This window comes from Anopheles marshallii, chromosome 2 (assembly GCF_943734725.1).
Source record: "Anopheles marshallii chromosome 2, idAnoMarsDA_429_01, whole genome shotgun sequence".
Lineage (NCBI taxonomy): Eukaryota > Metazoa > Arthropoda > Insecta > Diptera > Culicidae > Anopheles > Anopheles marshallii.
Genome location: NC_071326.1, coordinates 63,640,037 through 63,656,711, shown reverse-complemented (window position 1 = coordinate 63,656,711; position 16,675 = coordinate 63,640,037). Strand labels below are relative to the sequence as shown.

General features: G+C 45.9%; 2 protein-coding genes across 2 annotated transcripts; one reads left to right on the top strand and one right to left on the bottom strand.

Annotated features, from left to right (window-relative positions):
• Positions 1 to 5,611: 5,611 nt before the first annotated feature.
• Positions 5,612 to 9,327, top strand: LOC128718390 (uncharacterized; the record flags this gene model as incomplete). The annotated part of the gene is made up of 5 exons (XM_053812018.1): positions 5,612 to 5,696; positions 5,766 to 6,136; positions 6,209 to 7,988; positions 8,067 to 8,200; positions 8,269 to 9,327. Coding segments are annotated over 5 exons (3,429 nt in total), but the record flags the coding sequence as incomplete, so codon positions are not given.
• A 690-nt stretch (positions 9,328 to 10,017) lies between these two features.
• On the bottom strand, positions 10,018 to 16,581 carry LOC128706799 (claspin). The gene is made up of 5 exons (XM_053801741.1): positions 16,554 to 16,581; positions 15,238 to 15,706; positions 12,809 to 15,171; positions 12,010 to 12,389; positions 10,018 to 11,952 (listed from the first exon to the last, which is right to left on the bottom strand). Exons 1-5 carry the CDS (start codon positions 16,579 to 16,581, stop codon positions 10,018 to 10,020), a joined length of 5,175 nt encoding a protein of 1,724 aa, XP_053657716.1.
• Positions 16,582 to 16,675: the final 94 nt, after the last annotated feature.

Sequence of the window (16,675 nt, the reverse complement as noted above, 5' to 3'; positions counted from 1 at the left end):
AGATTGAAGGACGGCTCCCTAAAAACCCAATCACTCGCCTGATCACTTCTCCCCCGAAGGCAAACTTCCCCACGATTGTGTTTGGTTATCAAGAGAGAAATATCAGCTCTTGATAGAAAACCATAAGGATTAGAGCAGATTCAGTCCGTCTCCTGCAGTTTCTTCTCACGAGTTCCTATATTCACTGATGAAATAAAAATATTCTTCGCAGGTCCCGTAAACGCCGATTAGGCGCCGAAACAAATTCATCTAGTGAGTAGCAAAAACCATTTTTATAAGAAGCACGAAACAAAACATCTGCTATGTGGCCTTCCTCGACGTAGTTATTTGCACATTTATAGACTAGTGTAATTAATCTTTAGAGAAGAATCGTCGAACGAATCATCGCTCAAGAGGTTCTTGAATCCTCAAAGACAACATTTTAGGATTCGTGAATATCTGACGATTCATGCATATTTAGAGATACAAGATCTTTGATGTTGAATGTTTGAAAATGAATCTTTAAGCATTCAATAATCTTTTCATCATTCCGAATTGATGATTCATGAACCTTAAACGATTCACGAATCTCTGAGGATTCATGAGTCTTGGCGCATTCCTTCATTGCTACCCTTGAACTGCTTTGCTTAGTCTATTTACCCTAAAACCACGGTACCGTCATCCCCATTCCTCCCCGATGCGAAGGAACCTCACCATCCAAACAATGTTATGACACTTCCTTCCATCATCTGAATTCTCCCTACTGATTGGCGCTGCTGATTGATGCCACGTGCCGCAGACTTGTTAACGCTGACAGGTTGCCGTCCCAGACAATGCGACGCGTTTGGCAGAATTAGTGGCAGCAGCCAGACGTGCACGCTGTTGTGGCAAGGTGTCACGGACCAGTCGATTAGATAACCGCTGTCGGGTTTGGTTTAGTAAACCTAATCCGCTCTCTTTCCTTTCGAACGAGTACAACATTTGTTAAAAAAAGGTAAATTATTACGAAAAACGTTAATGCTCACATACACAAATTTTGAACTATGGATACGCAACAAAAAAAACACTGCCTCATTTTTCATCACCCCAGACACCCCAACCCTGTGGACACCCAACCCAAACAAAAACAACCTTGTCCGCGGTGAGCGACCGGGCGCCTCCATTGAGGCACTCAGCAATCAGCATCACCACCGAGACTCATGCCAAAGCGCGACCGTAACGAGCGCATGCTCCCGAACCTTACGCTCCTAAGTGGTTTTTGGCGGTTACCGCGAGTGCTGCACCGTTCGCGCAATCCGAGAATAGTACGCCACCGAGCGCAAGGGAACTGCCCGTTAGTCCGCTCGAGACCATCTTCGCGGTCTAAGCAGTGTGAACTAGGCGATACTTAGTGGCCAACTGTGTGGCAACGTGTCTGTCCCGTGTGTGGGTAAGACTGTGAGCGTGTGTTTGTGTGTGTGCGTGGATGTGTTTGTATGCTCCTCATATTATGGAGCAGCAAGACAAACAAAACCATCCACCAAACTGTGGAATTTGTTAAAGAAAAATGTCTGTGTCCAGTGTAAAATTCCATCCTCACGGCCCGATTCCTGCTGAGTGAATGATCAGTGGCACACAAAAAAATGTGTTGTGAACGTATCCGATCGGATCCGCTTTTCCTTCGCAGTGGTGGAGGATAGGATGAAAATTCGAGCCAGACAGATTCAGCGGAACGAGCTTGCTGTGGGTTATTTTTACTTACCCAACTATCCTTCTCGCAATCGCCCACTCTTTCCCCGTTTCTCTCTCTCTCTCTCTCTTTCTCTCTTTCTCTCTATGTCGCTTCCTCACCCTGTGCGGTTCGCGAACGGAACGGAAATTTGCGTGAATGAAAAATAAATGTTAACAATGGTGACAGGTGTCAAAAGAAGGTCCGTGCGGGGTGGGTGGTTGAAAGGTGGTTCAGGCTGGGAAGTGCGTTAGTGTGATACTGCTTATGTGTATGCGTGTGGCTGTGTCTGTTTGTGTGTTCAGAAGCAAACATGGGGAACATGATAAAAGTACCCTTGAGCTATCATTTGCAGTGAAATTGCATCAATTGCAAGCCGACCGGTGCATTCAGTCCCGCTCCAGTGTGCCGCTACCGGTTGCCGTAGGCGATCCTGCGCTGTGCGGTAATTGCCTCGGTCACTTCCTTTCGCGTAATGCACGCCCGGTCGGTACGGGGCAGTGTGCAGCAGTATCTCGAGTGGTGAAAAATGAACCCATCATCTGTAACCGGTCCGGGGGTATTTACGTAAACGAGTTGCACAAATGTGGTGTAGAGCGAAAGCAACCCAAAGAAAAAAAAAACGCCACAAATCCGGCCTCTATGCGCTGCCTGTACCGCGAAAACCCATCCACTTAGCAGGATCGAATCGCTGTGCGGATCAACCCGCTTCGACCCGTGTGACACTTACCGTGCGCGGGCTAAATTGGTGACGGGTACCGGCGTGTGATAAAATTAAAAATCGAAAATTCAACGGTTTCCCACCGTCGGCGGTAAATGAGGCATGGAGGTGAAGTGGACGATGAAGCTGCAGACAGTGAGCAACAGCCACACATACACACGGAAAGTGATACGAAAGTAATTAAAACGCTTGTAGCGAAAGCAGTGGACCGTTTTTTCCCTCTCTCTCTCTCTCTTCATTCTAGTGTGTACACGGTGATGAAACGAACTCGGACAGACCACCACGATCGGCGACAAACGCCACGTGGTCGTGAGTGTGCGCGGGTGGACGCGAAACGCTCACAGCAATTGGTTCTTCGGGGGTACACACCGTACCAAATAGCAAAGCAAATCCTACGTAAAGTTGCGCTTACCTTGGCGCTGCTTAACCGGCTTGTTTTGACGTCGATCTTTACTGTCACGTTCGTGATGGTGGTTCAGTACCATCGACGACACATTCATACCCGACCGATCACCACAGCTCGTGAAGATGTCGGCGGAGAGTTGTTTTTTTTTGCCTTCTGCAGATGCATCTTATAATGCATGCGCAAAAAAAGAATGTGTGTGCGGTTAGAGGAATATTTCATTTACTGGACATTTCACCTAACAAACCACAGGAAGGCACACACACACACATATAAACGTACATTTAAACCTAGCGCTAAAAGCCAATGGTTGCTTTGCCGTGGTTCAAAAGAAAATGGCTTTATGTCACTAGATGCGCTTTCTTCTTCTTTTTTTCTATGCTCCCTTTTTGCCGCGTCGGATGTGTCGGTTTTGCGACACGGTTCGGCACTTGTCGCTTGTTGTTTGGGTTCGCTTAGGATGCTGATGATTGCTAAATTGTAGAAAATTGATAAATTTAGAAGCGACCTGCATGCGCACGGCGACCAAACGCACGCGAAACGGTGGATGGCTCGCCGCAGTGAAACGTGCCTAGGTGCTGATTATGAAATTTATTTGCCATCCTGCTTGCCGGGTAATGCCGGGCACTTGCCGGTTCTGCTGTAAGCCGAGATTGAAATTCCACCCACAAAAAGGCCGGTTGGGCCGAACGGTCCGACGCACGACCCGAATTTGCATTCTTGACAAGCTAATCCTCACCCGGAGTGGGTGAGAAACTGCAACCGTAGCGATCTGGAAGGGGTTTACTGATGAAGATTTACGGTTTGGTAGATGAATAGAGGATATTGGGTGAAGTGCATTGGTTACACAGCTGATTTTGCCCGCAGTACGTTCGTTTGCCAGTCCATGTACGTTCGCTACATGGACGACTTTCCATGGTGGAAAATGGAACGGCTCATTGCACTAAATTAATTGCTGCTGTGGTGAATAAAAATTGTCCGACACGGTTGTCCGACCATGGGGTTTGGAGAGTGTGGCGAGAATTGTAACACAACTGTAAAATAGTAGTAAGAATGTTTTATGAAGGCGCAAATGCAGACGTTTCAATTAGTGATGTGCACAACGATTCAGAACGAAGGAATGATTTAAATCTTGCTGCAGAGCAAGTTAACTCAAATCTTTAAAAAGGGTATTTATAACTGTTTTAACGATTTAAGTCATTCACAGTGATTCGTAACAATTTTAACCCTTCACAGCGACCATCAACTCATGATTTAAAACGTGATTTGACTCGTGAGTGAGTTAACTGAGGATTTAGTTCTTCAAGGCGCTTTTAAACTCAATACTTAAATCACGAGCAAGTTAACTGAAGGATTTAACAATTCGCAGCAACCAAGCAAATCAATCATGATTCAATTTATCCATGAGTTATTTAGTTACTTAGTGAGTGAGTTACTTTGGGATTGAATTCTTCGCTGTGACCAATAGACGTTATTGACAATGATCTCCCAATGATGGTGTGTTGGTAGCGGCACCGATCTCCACACGGCAGGAGCGATCCAAAATCCCATCCGGACCAATTCCCCGTACGCAGGACTGACTATCCGGTTACGGGTAAATAAAGTCACAGAAAGCCAGAAATGGCAGGCCTAGAGCTCTTGAGGTTGCTGTGTCGATAAAGAAGAAGAATTGAACTGTTCCAACCATCTTTTGAAGTCTAACTGGCCTGACTGCTCAATTTAGCGAGCTAAACCAGTGAGAATAAATTATTAAAAAATGATTTCTCACACACTTTTTGAACTAGCTAGTCATGAGTGATTGAGTGAGTTACGAACCTCACTCCCAGAGTTAGCCATCTCTTTCATTTTTAATTTATGTATGTTTAATTATTTTGAGCTAGCTCTATCACTGCTGTTGTGCTGTGAACAGTTAAATCCCGATTTAACTCACTCACTCAAATTTAATCCTTTCAGCCTTTCCTTTTTCCTTTTTCAACGTAATACGCTCACTCTGTTGTAAATCATTGTCATTTCATATTAAGCTAGTGATTAAGCTGATTCGTAAGATCTGTTTGAATTCCAAAGATTTAAAATCACTCACTTAGTCAGTCAAGTTCAATCTACTAATTCATTCTGATTCATTATGCTGATCATTAGTGCCTTGTATGACGATTCGGTTAAGCAGTATAATCGATAATATAGACTAATCATTTAATTTCATTTCACTCAGTTGAATCAATTGAATATTCGTAGCCAGGCGGAGTTTCATTTAATTATTTGAATACGTGCAGTTTTTGCATTATTTTGCAGCTACAGTGCAGTTTTAGCTTTAGAGAGAACACTCCACAAAAAGAATGTAGTATATAAAGAATGTATATATAAAATCTACCATTATAAGAACCTCATATGCACGAAACGTTTAAAAACGACGAAAAGAAGTGAAGATCGCACAAGAAAAGATGATGAATCAATTGCCGGTGAAATGAAAACCCGCTTCATCTGTCCACAAGCAGCACGAAGCAAATGGGGAGGATAAACAATATTTCAAACTTTCTTGCACATGAAACTTTAGCGACGGTGCGAGGAATTAACTTGCCACATCAAAGCGAATTCTGCCGTGGGACGGGACGAACCCCGAAGTCGGTCGTGTTGTTTAATTTCGGTACATTATACCCTTTTTATTTCTTGCGGTTCCCATTTAAACGGTGACACGCTTGGTGCTAATCTAGGTCAGGAAACTTCGCTGTAGACAATCAATCGTTAAAGTGTTATAGGTTTCGGGGTGTTACCAACTGCTTCAGGCCGGCACCAGGCCCACTAACTGCCGGCAATGGAGGACAAATCGTCGCTGTTCGAGAGCAAACACTGCCTCTCGCTAAAATGTGTCCTCTTCCTATTCTACGGAGGTGAGCGAGTGGTGGGATCATGCGCTTCATGTGCTTGCTAACCGCATCGAACTGGATCTTACTTTACAGGCCTAGGATGTATCTATCCCTTCCTTCAGTCGAACATGACCCAGAAGGGTTTTGCGTACAATGAGATCTACTCGATATCGGTCATAATTCCGCTGACCGCCCTGCTCGGTCCGCTAGTCTTTGCGCTGCTCGTGGACAAATGGGCCATCGGGAACGCGTTTGCCTATGGGAAGCGGTTGCGTGTCCTTACCGCTGTCACGATCATCGCGTCCATGGTGCTGTACGTGCTGCTGATGTTTGCAGTCAGCAGGACGCCCCCGCCGGAGATGTGTCCACCGCAGGCCAGCTTTCTGTGCAATCGCAAGGGAGCATTCATCGTGCAGGAGAAGTGTTCCGAAAGTGGCATCTGCCACGATTGGGCGGCAGGGAAGGTTAGTAAGTGTGGAACATATTGGTTGGGTGTACTTTTCCTGCCCAGGTGTAACGTTCTTTTCTTCCTTCAGACGGGAACGCTGAGCTTGGAGAACTGCACATACAGCTGCCAGAAGGAGAATCAGTTCGAAAGCACGTGCTACTCGCGCCATGCAAAATCGGCCCAGATGGCGGCATGGTTGCGAGAGCAGGAAGACGCACAGGAAGATGATGAGGGTGCGGTGCTAGATTTGGGCAGTGGCCAGGGTACGATCGAGCGCGATTCGGATGGTGATGGCATACCGGACAATCTCGATACGGATGATGATAACGATGGTATCCCGGATGCCCGTGATCCGGACTCGAGCAATGATCTCGATGGTGATGGTATCCCGAACGAGCTGGACCCCGATGACGATAACGATGGCGTCCCGGACGAGAAGGATGATGACGATGATAATGATGGCATTCCGGATGATCAGGACGTGGACGATGATAATGATGGCATTCCGGACACGCTGGAGGGTAAGGCCAAGTCGAACGATCTGGACGGGGACGGCATTCCGAACGATCAGGATCCGGACGATGATAATGATGGTGTACCGGATACGGAGGATGATGATGATGATAATGATGGCATCCCGGATGACAAAGATCTGGATGATGACAATGATGGTGTGCCGGATGCGCTGGAGGGAAAGGCCAAAACAAATGACCTGGACGGCGATGGCATACCGGACGATCAGGATACGGATGATGATAATGATGGCATACCGGATAAGGAGGACGATGATGATGACAACGATGGAATACCTGATGCAGAGGACGTGGATGACGATAATGATGGCATCCCGGATGTGCTAGAGAGTACACCGCGCACGAATGATCTCGATGGCGATGGCATCCCGAACGAGCTGGACGACGACGATGACAATGACGGAATTCCGGATGCAGAGGACACGGACGATGACAATGACGGTATTGCGGATGATCAGGACGTGGACGATGACAACGATGGCATACCGGACGCGCTAGAGGGCAAGGCCAAGTTTAACGATCTGGACGGGGACGGCATCCCGAATGATTTGGACACGGACGATGACAACGATGGAATCCCGGATGCGGAGGATCAGGACGATGACAACGATGGTATCCCGGACGATAAGGATACCGATGACGACAATGACGGTGTGCCGGACGCTAAGGATCGCTCCAACGCGAACGATCTCGATGGGGACGGTGTGCCGGATGCGGAGGACGATGATGATGATAATGACGGTATCCCGGATGCGCAAGACACGGACGATGACAATGACGGCATCCCGGATGCGGATGATCCGGACGATGATAACGATGGCATACCGGACGCGCTGGAGGGTCGACCCGTAACGCACGATCTGGACGGTGACGGTATACCGGACGATGAGGATCCGGACGATGATAATGACGGCATCCCGGACACGGAGGACGATGATGATGATAACGACGGTATACCGGACTCGGAGGACGTGGACGACGATAACGACGGCATACTGGATGTGCACGATCCGGGTCAGCGTAGCAAGAACGATCTGGACGGTGACGGGATCCCGAACGATGAGGATCCGGACGATGACAATGATGGCATTCCGGACGATCAGGACAGTGACGATGATAACGACGGCATACCGGATGCGGACGATGACGACGATGACAATGACGGTGTGCCGGACAGTCAGGAGACGGTGATCGTACCGACAGCCATCGTGTGTGCGGACGCCGATGAGGAGGATGAGATCTGTCACACGTACAGTGAGGGCAGCATACAGGTGAAGGCCACGTTCGATGCGCACAACGAGAGAGACGAAGGGGATGAGTGTAGCTATCCGTTGGGTACGTTCAACTCTTTTGTACTTGCTGATGCTGTTTTTTTTTAATATGTCTTATCTGTTTTTGTTCGTCTATGCACAGATGGTTTCCGATGCCCACTGGATAAGGCCTGGGTAAAGGCGCAGCAGGCAGGATGTAAACCCGTCGTCCAGTGCGATATCGCTGACCCGTACGAAGACAGTGAGAGTCTGCTGTACGGTACCACTTGCGATGGTGTAAGTAACGAGAGTAACAAGAGCCCACTGTATCGACGATAGCTAAACATTGTTCTGTGCTCCAACAGGACGAGGACAACGATGGTGATGATGACGAGGGTGATTCGACCTTCTACTACTACCTCTCCATCCGCTCGCTGCTGGACTTCTTCCTGCTCAGCGGACTGACGCTGCTGAACACGATCATCGTCATCGTAACGCGCGATCGCACCACGTCCGGTGTCGCTGACTTCGGTCGGCAACTTGTTTGGGGTGCCGTCGGTTGGATCATCTTCTTCAACGACGACTACGAGCAACCGTACATGCTGTTCGTACTGCTGTACACCACGGCCGCCGTCATCCTGCTCAGCCCGCTCAAGATGGACCTTTCGCCGGCCGAAGAGTGGTGGCAGCTTCGTACCACGCCGCAGAAGTTTGTGTCGGTACCGGCGTGCCGGAAGTACCTCCAGCGCTGTTGGCTCCCGTTCCTGGTTGCGATCGGTCTTGGATCGCTCTGGAGCGTGATCGATTCGATCGACGAATCACACATGATCAACCTACCCGCTAGCGATGCTGACGAGGGTGATGACTCGAAACAACAGTCGACTGTGTTCCAGACCCTCGTCCGAACGGTGCTACTTGCCGGCGACCTGCTAGCCATCCCGGTATTGATCTACTCCCGCCACATCATCGAGGTGTTTGGAACGTGCAAGATTCTGGTCGGTGCGTTCCTGACCCTCGTCCTTCGCTTCATCCTGTTGGCCATTTTGGATTACGCCCTGTGGGATGTGGTTGAAGACTGGCTGCTGCCAACCACGCTGGGACTTACCTGGGTTACGCTGGTGCTGCACTTCCGCGAGCAACTGCCCCGCAAAGTGTCTGCCCTCGCGCAAGCACTGCCCGTGATAGCACATTTCGGATTCGGACGCTTCTTCGGTGCACTGATCGGCATTGAGCATCACTATCAGCGGCTGGAGAATGATTACGAAATTTTGGCCGGCGTACTGTTCGGTCTGACCATCATCAGCGTAGTGTTGTACCGCTACCGCGAGATAGTGCTGACCTACCTGGGCCAATACATCCCAGCACTGAAGCCCGGCCAAGCGAACGGGGCCGCGTCGAAGACTAAGGGAGAAACGAACGTTTAATCTCACGCGCACACACAGCGCATACTGCACCTTTGTGAAGCCATCGGGGAATTGTGTTATATACCGGAAAGGAACGGTTAAGTGTTGCTTTAGTGACCAAATTGTTAACGTAATAAATAGTTTAACGAAGGTAGCCGTGTACTGGGATTTGGACGTTAGCGCTTAAATCTGCCGTCAGGAATTCATTTTGGTTTTTTTCTTTTCCGATCTGCGCTATACTCGACCCAGCCCAGCCAAAATGGCTTATTCTTCAAATAACGAAAACGGCACGGTATACTCGTTTGCTTTGCCCACCGCAATCATTCGCTTGCAGTTTCATAATCTGTTTGTAATTCTCAACCAGGATCTCATTTCGAAGGTTCCACACTCATAAGCTACTGCCATTTTAAGGGAATTCATGACTCGTAATTAGATTTATTGTATTCATATATCGCACATGTGAGAAATGTTATTCGTTACAGTACTGAATAACCCTACGACTAAGCTCAGCTTAGGGTTGTACACCGGTAGGTAATACCTTAACCTACGGCCATAATGGGGTGTAGCGAATCTTAAGGATTATATTGTACAGTTGTAGTATAATAACACCTACTATCCTTCTAAAGTAACGTGTTGGGTCATATTCGGAGATGACGCTCTTTACGAGAGTAAGTTGTACATAGAAAATTACACAGAAAATGACTTCGAGTTCTAACTATTTGTCGAATCTACTTCCATTGCGGTAGACGCCTCCTTATCTTGCCCTTGTTCGCAGGCCCTTGTTGCAGTATCTGGTGGATTGGTGAAATGCATATCTTTAATTTCCTCCTTTTCTGTACTCTTATTCGTATCTTTCACCTGTTCAGCAGTGTCAGATAAATTGTTAAAATGCTTTTCATTCCTTTCATTCATTTTTTCTTCCTCAACCGGTTCCATCCTATCCTGATCACTACAGAGCACCCCTTCATTACCCTGGTTTTCAACAGTTTCCGCAGTAGTATGGCTTACAGCATTTTCCTCCTCGTTTGATCCATCTTTTACTAACTGCTCATTTACACTATCTACCAGTAGCTTCTCAGTGGATCGTTGCGTTTCTTTGTCTTTTTCGTCAGTACTACGGTAGCACTGGTTTTTCGTTTCAATGACGTCAACTATTGTGCAATCCTTGCGAGTGTGCGGAGTGTAAGTTTTCTCTGAAAGTGGCACTAAGTGTTTTGCATCTTTTGCTACTTCAACCAATAGCGCATCTTGCTCCATCTCCAGCTCTTCAGAATGCTTCTCAACCGAGCAAGACGGTTCTATTTTCTGTAAATCTCCAGTTACTTCAACAGCGATTTCCATGGGCTGTTCATCTTCCTGCTCCACGATGGCAACATCAACCGATGATGACTGCACATCAGCGTCTACCTCCATTGGTTCCTGATCAATTTTGTCATTTGAGCTTTCTAGAGATATTTCGTGTTCATCATTCTTTGATTTGCTTATGGAAACATCGTGCTCACAATCCACATCAGTTGAATTCGGTTTTCCAGCAATTTCATTCGTAACTCCATCGCTACTGGATTCATTTGCCCTCTTTGTGCTGCTAGTTTCTACATTTGCTGCATCAACATCTTTCGTAGTGTTTTCGGGAGCATGTTTGTCCTTGTCTGTAAAATCGTTTGCATTGAACTCATTAATGGTTTTCATCTCATCTTTCTCCTCTCTCATCTTGTTCTCATCTTGCTCCATCTTTTTTTCCTCGTTTTTCTCCATTAGATCTTGGTCATTTCCTTCCGTCTTATCTTTTTCCTTTCCTTCCTTCTCATATTTTTCTTTTTCTTCCTTCTCATCCTTTTCCTTTCCTTCCTTATAATCTTTTTCTTTTCCATCCATCTCATCATTCACCTTGTCTTCCGATCCATCCTTCACTATTGCCTTCTTTTCCGTTTCATCTACCGTAGGTACGTCGTCTGTGGAATTTTTATCCTGCGCTTCAATATCATCGTCAGTTGATGTTTGCGGTTTGGCCGACTGTTTCTCGACTGGATCTACGGTCTGATCCTCTACAACAGACGATTCCTCCTTATCGTTTTCTAAATTTACTGTACTTTCTTTTGTTCCAGCAGATGATTCCTCAAGTATTTCTGAATCAGGTGTACCTTCTTCTGGTACATCAATGTCTCGCAAGGCGGTTGACTTGCTAATTTCACTTTCTTCACTGCTATCCAAAAGATCTATAGCTTCTATTGGTTCATTCACATTCTGCTCTTTTGAACCATGGGACAGTTCATTCTTCTGCTCCTTTGAAACTTTATCTTCAACTGCAGTTCCGGTGCTATCCACCGGAACAGCAGCTTTTTCTTTACACTTTTCTTCCACAATTGCTTTCTCTTTCGATGATACTTCACAGCGATCAAGTGTTGCACCCAATTGTTTTTCTGTATGCTGCATGACGTATTCGGAGCTATATTCCAAATCGGAACTATCGCTATGGTAGCTATCATCAGCCGCATCCATTAAATTAAGAATTTCACTGCTGCTTCCCTTGGACGAGCGATCCAACTCATCGAGCAGCGTAGTGTCATTGATCATACCTTGTCCACGATCTGTCCCAGTTACATTATCCACGTCTTTTTGCTGTGATTTCTCTACCGTAGCTGATAGCTCTTTTTTAGCGTTGGGAGCGTTTTGATCGGATCCAGGCTTGTTCGCAGAATCAACTCGTTCCTTTTGTACGGCAGAACTTTCATTCGTATCATCCGAAAGTTTGCTGGTACCATCATTTTTATCATCCTTTTCGTCGGTTGTTTTTACTACATCACATTTGTTGGCTGTAACGATTTTATCGACGCCACTTTCTTGCTCAAATTTTTTTGAACCATTTTGATTTTCCAAATGAGGAACATCGTCGTCCAAATCTATTACTTCCATCGATCCAACGGTTTCTTTTGGTTCGCTTGAATTTTCCTTCAACGTTGCTTCTTCGTTGGTCATATGAATGTCCAACAGTTCTGATACTTCTTTATCCGATATTTCAATTAGTTCCACCTGCTCATCCTTATCTTCCCCACTGTTCTGAACTTCGTTGTTTTCAGACGCAGCTAAAGTAAGCAATATAAAAAGGAAAATATTATTGTAAACATTCAAATGACAACCATAAGCTGAAATAAATATTATTGATAAAATTCAAACGTAATATTTTTTTCTACGGCACTTCTAAAATTTGATCAATTGCGGGCTGCAATTAAAAAACAAGTAATAGGAACAATTTGAATCCTTGGAACAACAATTTGATCATGAATTTTCATCTTTCTCACGCATATTCTTTGTTATAGTTTTAAGAATCAATCACTAGCTGTAGATTTAAAAAAGTAAGATCAACTTAATCAAGGATATTTATGTGCCCATTTGCGCCATTTTTTTTAATTTACTGATACAAATACACGCCATCATGCAATTATATAATTTACATACTATTCAAAACGGGCTATACTGTGGTGCATGACAACATAGAACTTACATGATTTGCTTTGCTGATCTTGATCATCATTCCGGGAAAGTTCGCTACGTTCTGTGGATGCATCGGTGGAGGCAGCATCACCATCAGTAGGATTTTTCTGCTCCATACTCGATACACTGCCAACTTGATCTTTTGTCGCTGTGGTACTTTCAACAAGCTCTGTCGATACCTTACTGGCTCCCTGACACCCGTCCGATTCTTTATCGGTGGTTGTCACACTCGAAGTTGCGACAGCAGTATTCTGTGATTCTGAAGGTTTGTCAACAACGCCGACCACATTCCACGTTACCTTGATATCTCCCACTGTAAGCGACATGGATGTGTTGCGTTCTTCTGGGACAGACTTCTCCTTGATGTCACTGGCAACAGGTTGTTTTGCTTGTTCTACCGTACCCTCCTTACTTGATGGTACTTCATCGTCCGAATCGACTTCAATAACCGTTTGAGGCTGCTCGATAATTTCGCAATCATCATCTTCTTCATTCTCGCTTTGGCTGTCTGCTTCCTTAGTGCAATTCACCATCCTATCGCCAACCATTACAAAGTCGGAATCCTGTGTGAAGCCCATTTTCTTAACGTCATTCACACAACGGTCATGAAGCGTCTTGAAGCGTCCAATACCGTACGTCACGAGGTAGGACAGATGAATAAACAATTCCTTCAAATCGTGGAGATTGCGCACATTGCTGTACGCTTTGGAATTAACCAGCGTAGCGATCTTGGCAAGAATGTGTTTACAAATCTCTGCCCCCGCCAACATAGCCTTTTCAAAGTCCTTCCGGGAGTTACCGAGCGGAGTGTTCTCGTGCGGTCCATTTACTAGTCCACTCAGGACATGCACTATCGAATACGGATGCAAATTATCCCAATCTGACTGAGTAGAATCTGGAGTACCTTGCACTACTGTTGCATTCGGTGCGGAATTAGCCGATTGCCTGGCAATACCAGGTCCTGGTTGCAGAGTATGCAACGGTGGACGCTGATGCAGAGACTGCTGCATTCGCGTAGGCGTTAATTGTGGTCCACGCTGACCCGGTGACATTCGCTGTTGTTGCTGGATTCGCTGCAACTGTTGTGTATATTGATTCTGCATGTTTATTTGTTGCTGCAAGTGCTGTTGTTGTTGCAAATGTTGTTGTTGCTGCTGAAAGCGCTGTTGTTGCTGCAGCAAATGTTGCTGCTTTTGCAATTGCTGTTGTTGCATACGCCTCAACTGTTGATCCTGACCATTACGAATGATCGCCGGACCAGCTGCCTGCTGCACCTGTGTATTATTGTTTAGTAGCAAACGTGCCGTTGGGATTGGGACAAGACCCGCAGGCGGCATCGGTATTGAAGCGTTCGCGACACTAGGTTGCGACTGTTTGGCAGGCGTGTCCGTTGCAGCCGTATTATCCAACAATTGCCGACGCACGGATATTACCTTACCATTCGGTAATCGATACGTACCCTGCTGGCTGGCAGTGTGCAGATCAATTTTGAAACCTTCGAACATAGCTAATAACGGTGAGCCTGCATTTGACTGTCTTTGTACTGTTGAAGACGGCACACGTACGGTATGCGTTACTGACTCTTGTTTTAAAGCGGAATCCGTCTGTCCGCTCATTGACGTCAGACCGACGCGCTTTGCTGGTACACTAACCGCCAAATTACGAGGCATGGACTGGTGCAAGATAACTTTTTGCTTCGGAATATTCGTCTTAGTAGGAGTACCCGATGCAACATTTCCTATCGACAGCGGTACTATAGCAGGAACGGGAGGGTTGCCGAACCCGCCAGGTTTGGCAGCAACAGGAAATAGTGCTTTAGTGCCGACGGAAACAACTTGCGGCCTGGACACGGGTTTTTCACTCGCAGGATTTTCATCAGATAACATGCTCAATATGTCGGGCGTGCAAACTACTTCGTTATTTCCTACACGCTTTTTCTTTGCAGGTGGTGTGGACGTTGCGGGTGATTTGTTGTCAAACGTAAGCGCTTTCGGCTGTTTTTTTTGCGCACTGCCTGCAGATATCTTTCCTGACGAAGTTGGTTTCGTTACAGACGACGAACCTGACGCAGTGGCAATTGATGATGACGCTACCGGAGTGATATCCAAGCTTAAATCCCCCAGAATAGAGTGCGTTAACTGAGGCCCCAAACCACTTGAGTCGCTCGAAAATGATGCTGTGTTATCTTGTGAAGGTTTCCTTTTTGTTCCCGATTCGCTGTACGTGCGTTTGGGTGCTTTCTTGGGAACCGAAGCTACAGCTGGGCTGCTTCCTTTCAAACGGGCTACACCTTTGCTCTGACAGCAGTACGTACGATCCTGTTTCATCAGTGCGCTAATAGTGCTTCCAGATAGTTGCTGGTTTTTGATCTCCCTAAATCGAAAGGTAATGCGTTGCGTTAGATGCTGCTGCAAACCGTTGAAATGTTCGTTTACTTACTTCTTTTGTTTTTCGATATAGTTCTCCAACGCCCAGTGCTGGGCACGAAGTTGCCACAAAATGTTTGGAGCACAACTGAAGCAGTGCCAGTTTTCGTTCTCCACTATATCCCGCACACATTCCTTGGAAAGATTTCGCGTGATGCATTTCTTGCAGAAAACGTACGGACACCGAGAGCAGCAGTAAACTTCACCGCCTTGACCGCACCAGCGGCAATAAAGTTCGCTGCCATCTTCGCCCTTATCGAACTCGCCGCTGTTGTAGAAGGCATGACAGCTTCTGCAGTGTGTTAATCGCAGCACCGGATGCATCCGAATGATCGCTTCCGTTACCGGTGCCGTACCGATGTGCGCATCGCATGTAGTGCAGTGTACCTTGCGGTCCGCGATCTTGCTTACGTTCGGGAAAACGCGCATGTAAAACTGCTTCTCCTCGTCCGCCGTTTCATTATCAAACGTCAACCGGAATCCTATTCGAAGGAAGAAATGTACCAAAATTATTTATAGTACAACATAACAAACAAGATTTTAATCATACAACATAATATGCTCTTAGCTCTCTACATTTTCGTTACAACCGATGTCGGGTTTAGCTTGTTTTGGCCGAAAGCAAATAAGCCTTTGATTGAAGGCAGTCTTTTGGTTCAGGCAAATACCGTTTCAACATAAACGGATATATTAATGCCGGTGTGATTTAAAGTCATTTGTTACCGACAACGCTATTTGACTAATCCAAAAAATTGACGGTATTTTTTTTATTTAATTACAATAGCAACTGATGTGTTTCCTATTTTCCTATTTCCTTCCTAAATCCTATTTCAATGAAAACGGCTGCTGAGATACTGGCATTGTTGTTTAGTGGAACCTCTTTTCCACGGAATCGTTCAAGAAATAGTCCGTGCCATATTTCGGCATGATTTTACAGTCATAAGAAATTGATGCATAAGAATTGATTGTTTTAAAGATCTGATCGATATTTAGCAATATGGTCTGTTATAAATAAAACATAAACTTTTAATCATTCCCATAACGCTGAATATTTCAAATATGCAGAGCGTTCATACAATAGTAAATCGCTCCGGAAATGAAAGTGTTTAGCTTTAAAATACTGATGTGTTTCAGTTTTTCAGCCCGCACTGTAATCAAGACTGGGCTGCGTATTGTTCCGAACAGCTAAACAAATTATTTCCACTACCATCCAAAGCGTTCAATTGCTTTCTTCATTTATTTGTCTACATTGAGAATATTACTATTTACAGAGCGCTGTGCAGCTAAAACTGCTCTTTACAACTACCGCAAATGTTTGTTCTGACTTACCATCTTCATCGTAATATTCGGCTGGCATTTTGACACCGTCAAAATGGATTCACCCTTTCTCTGTATTTGGTCGTTTCACTGTACCGTTGGACACTTGAAAAGTTGCAATTTGTTTATTTTCC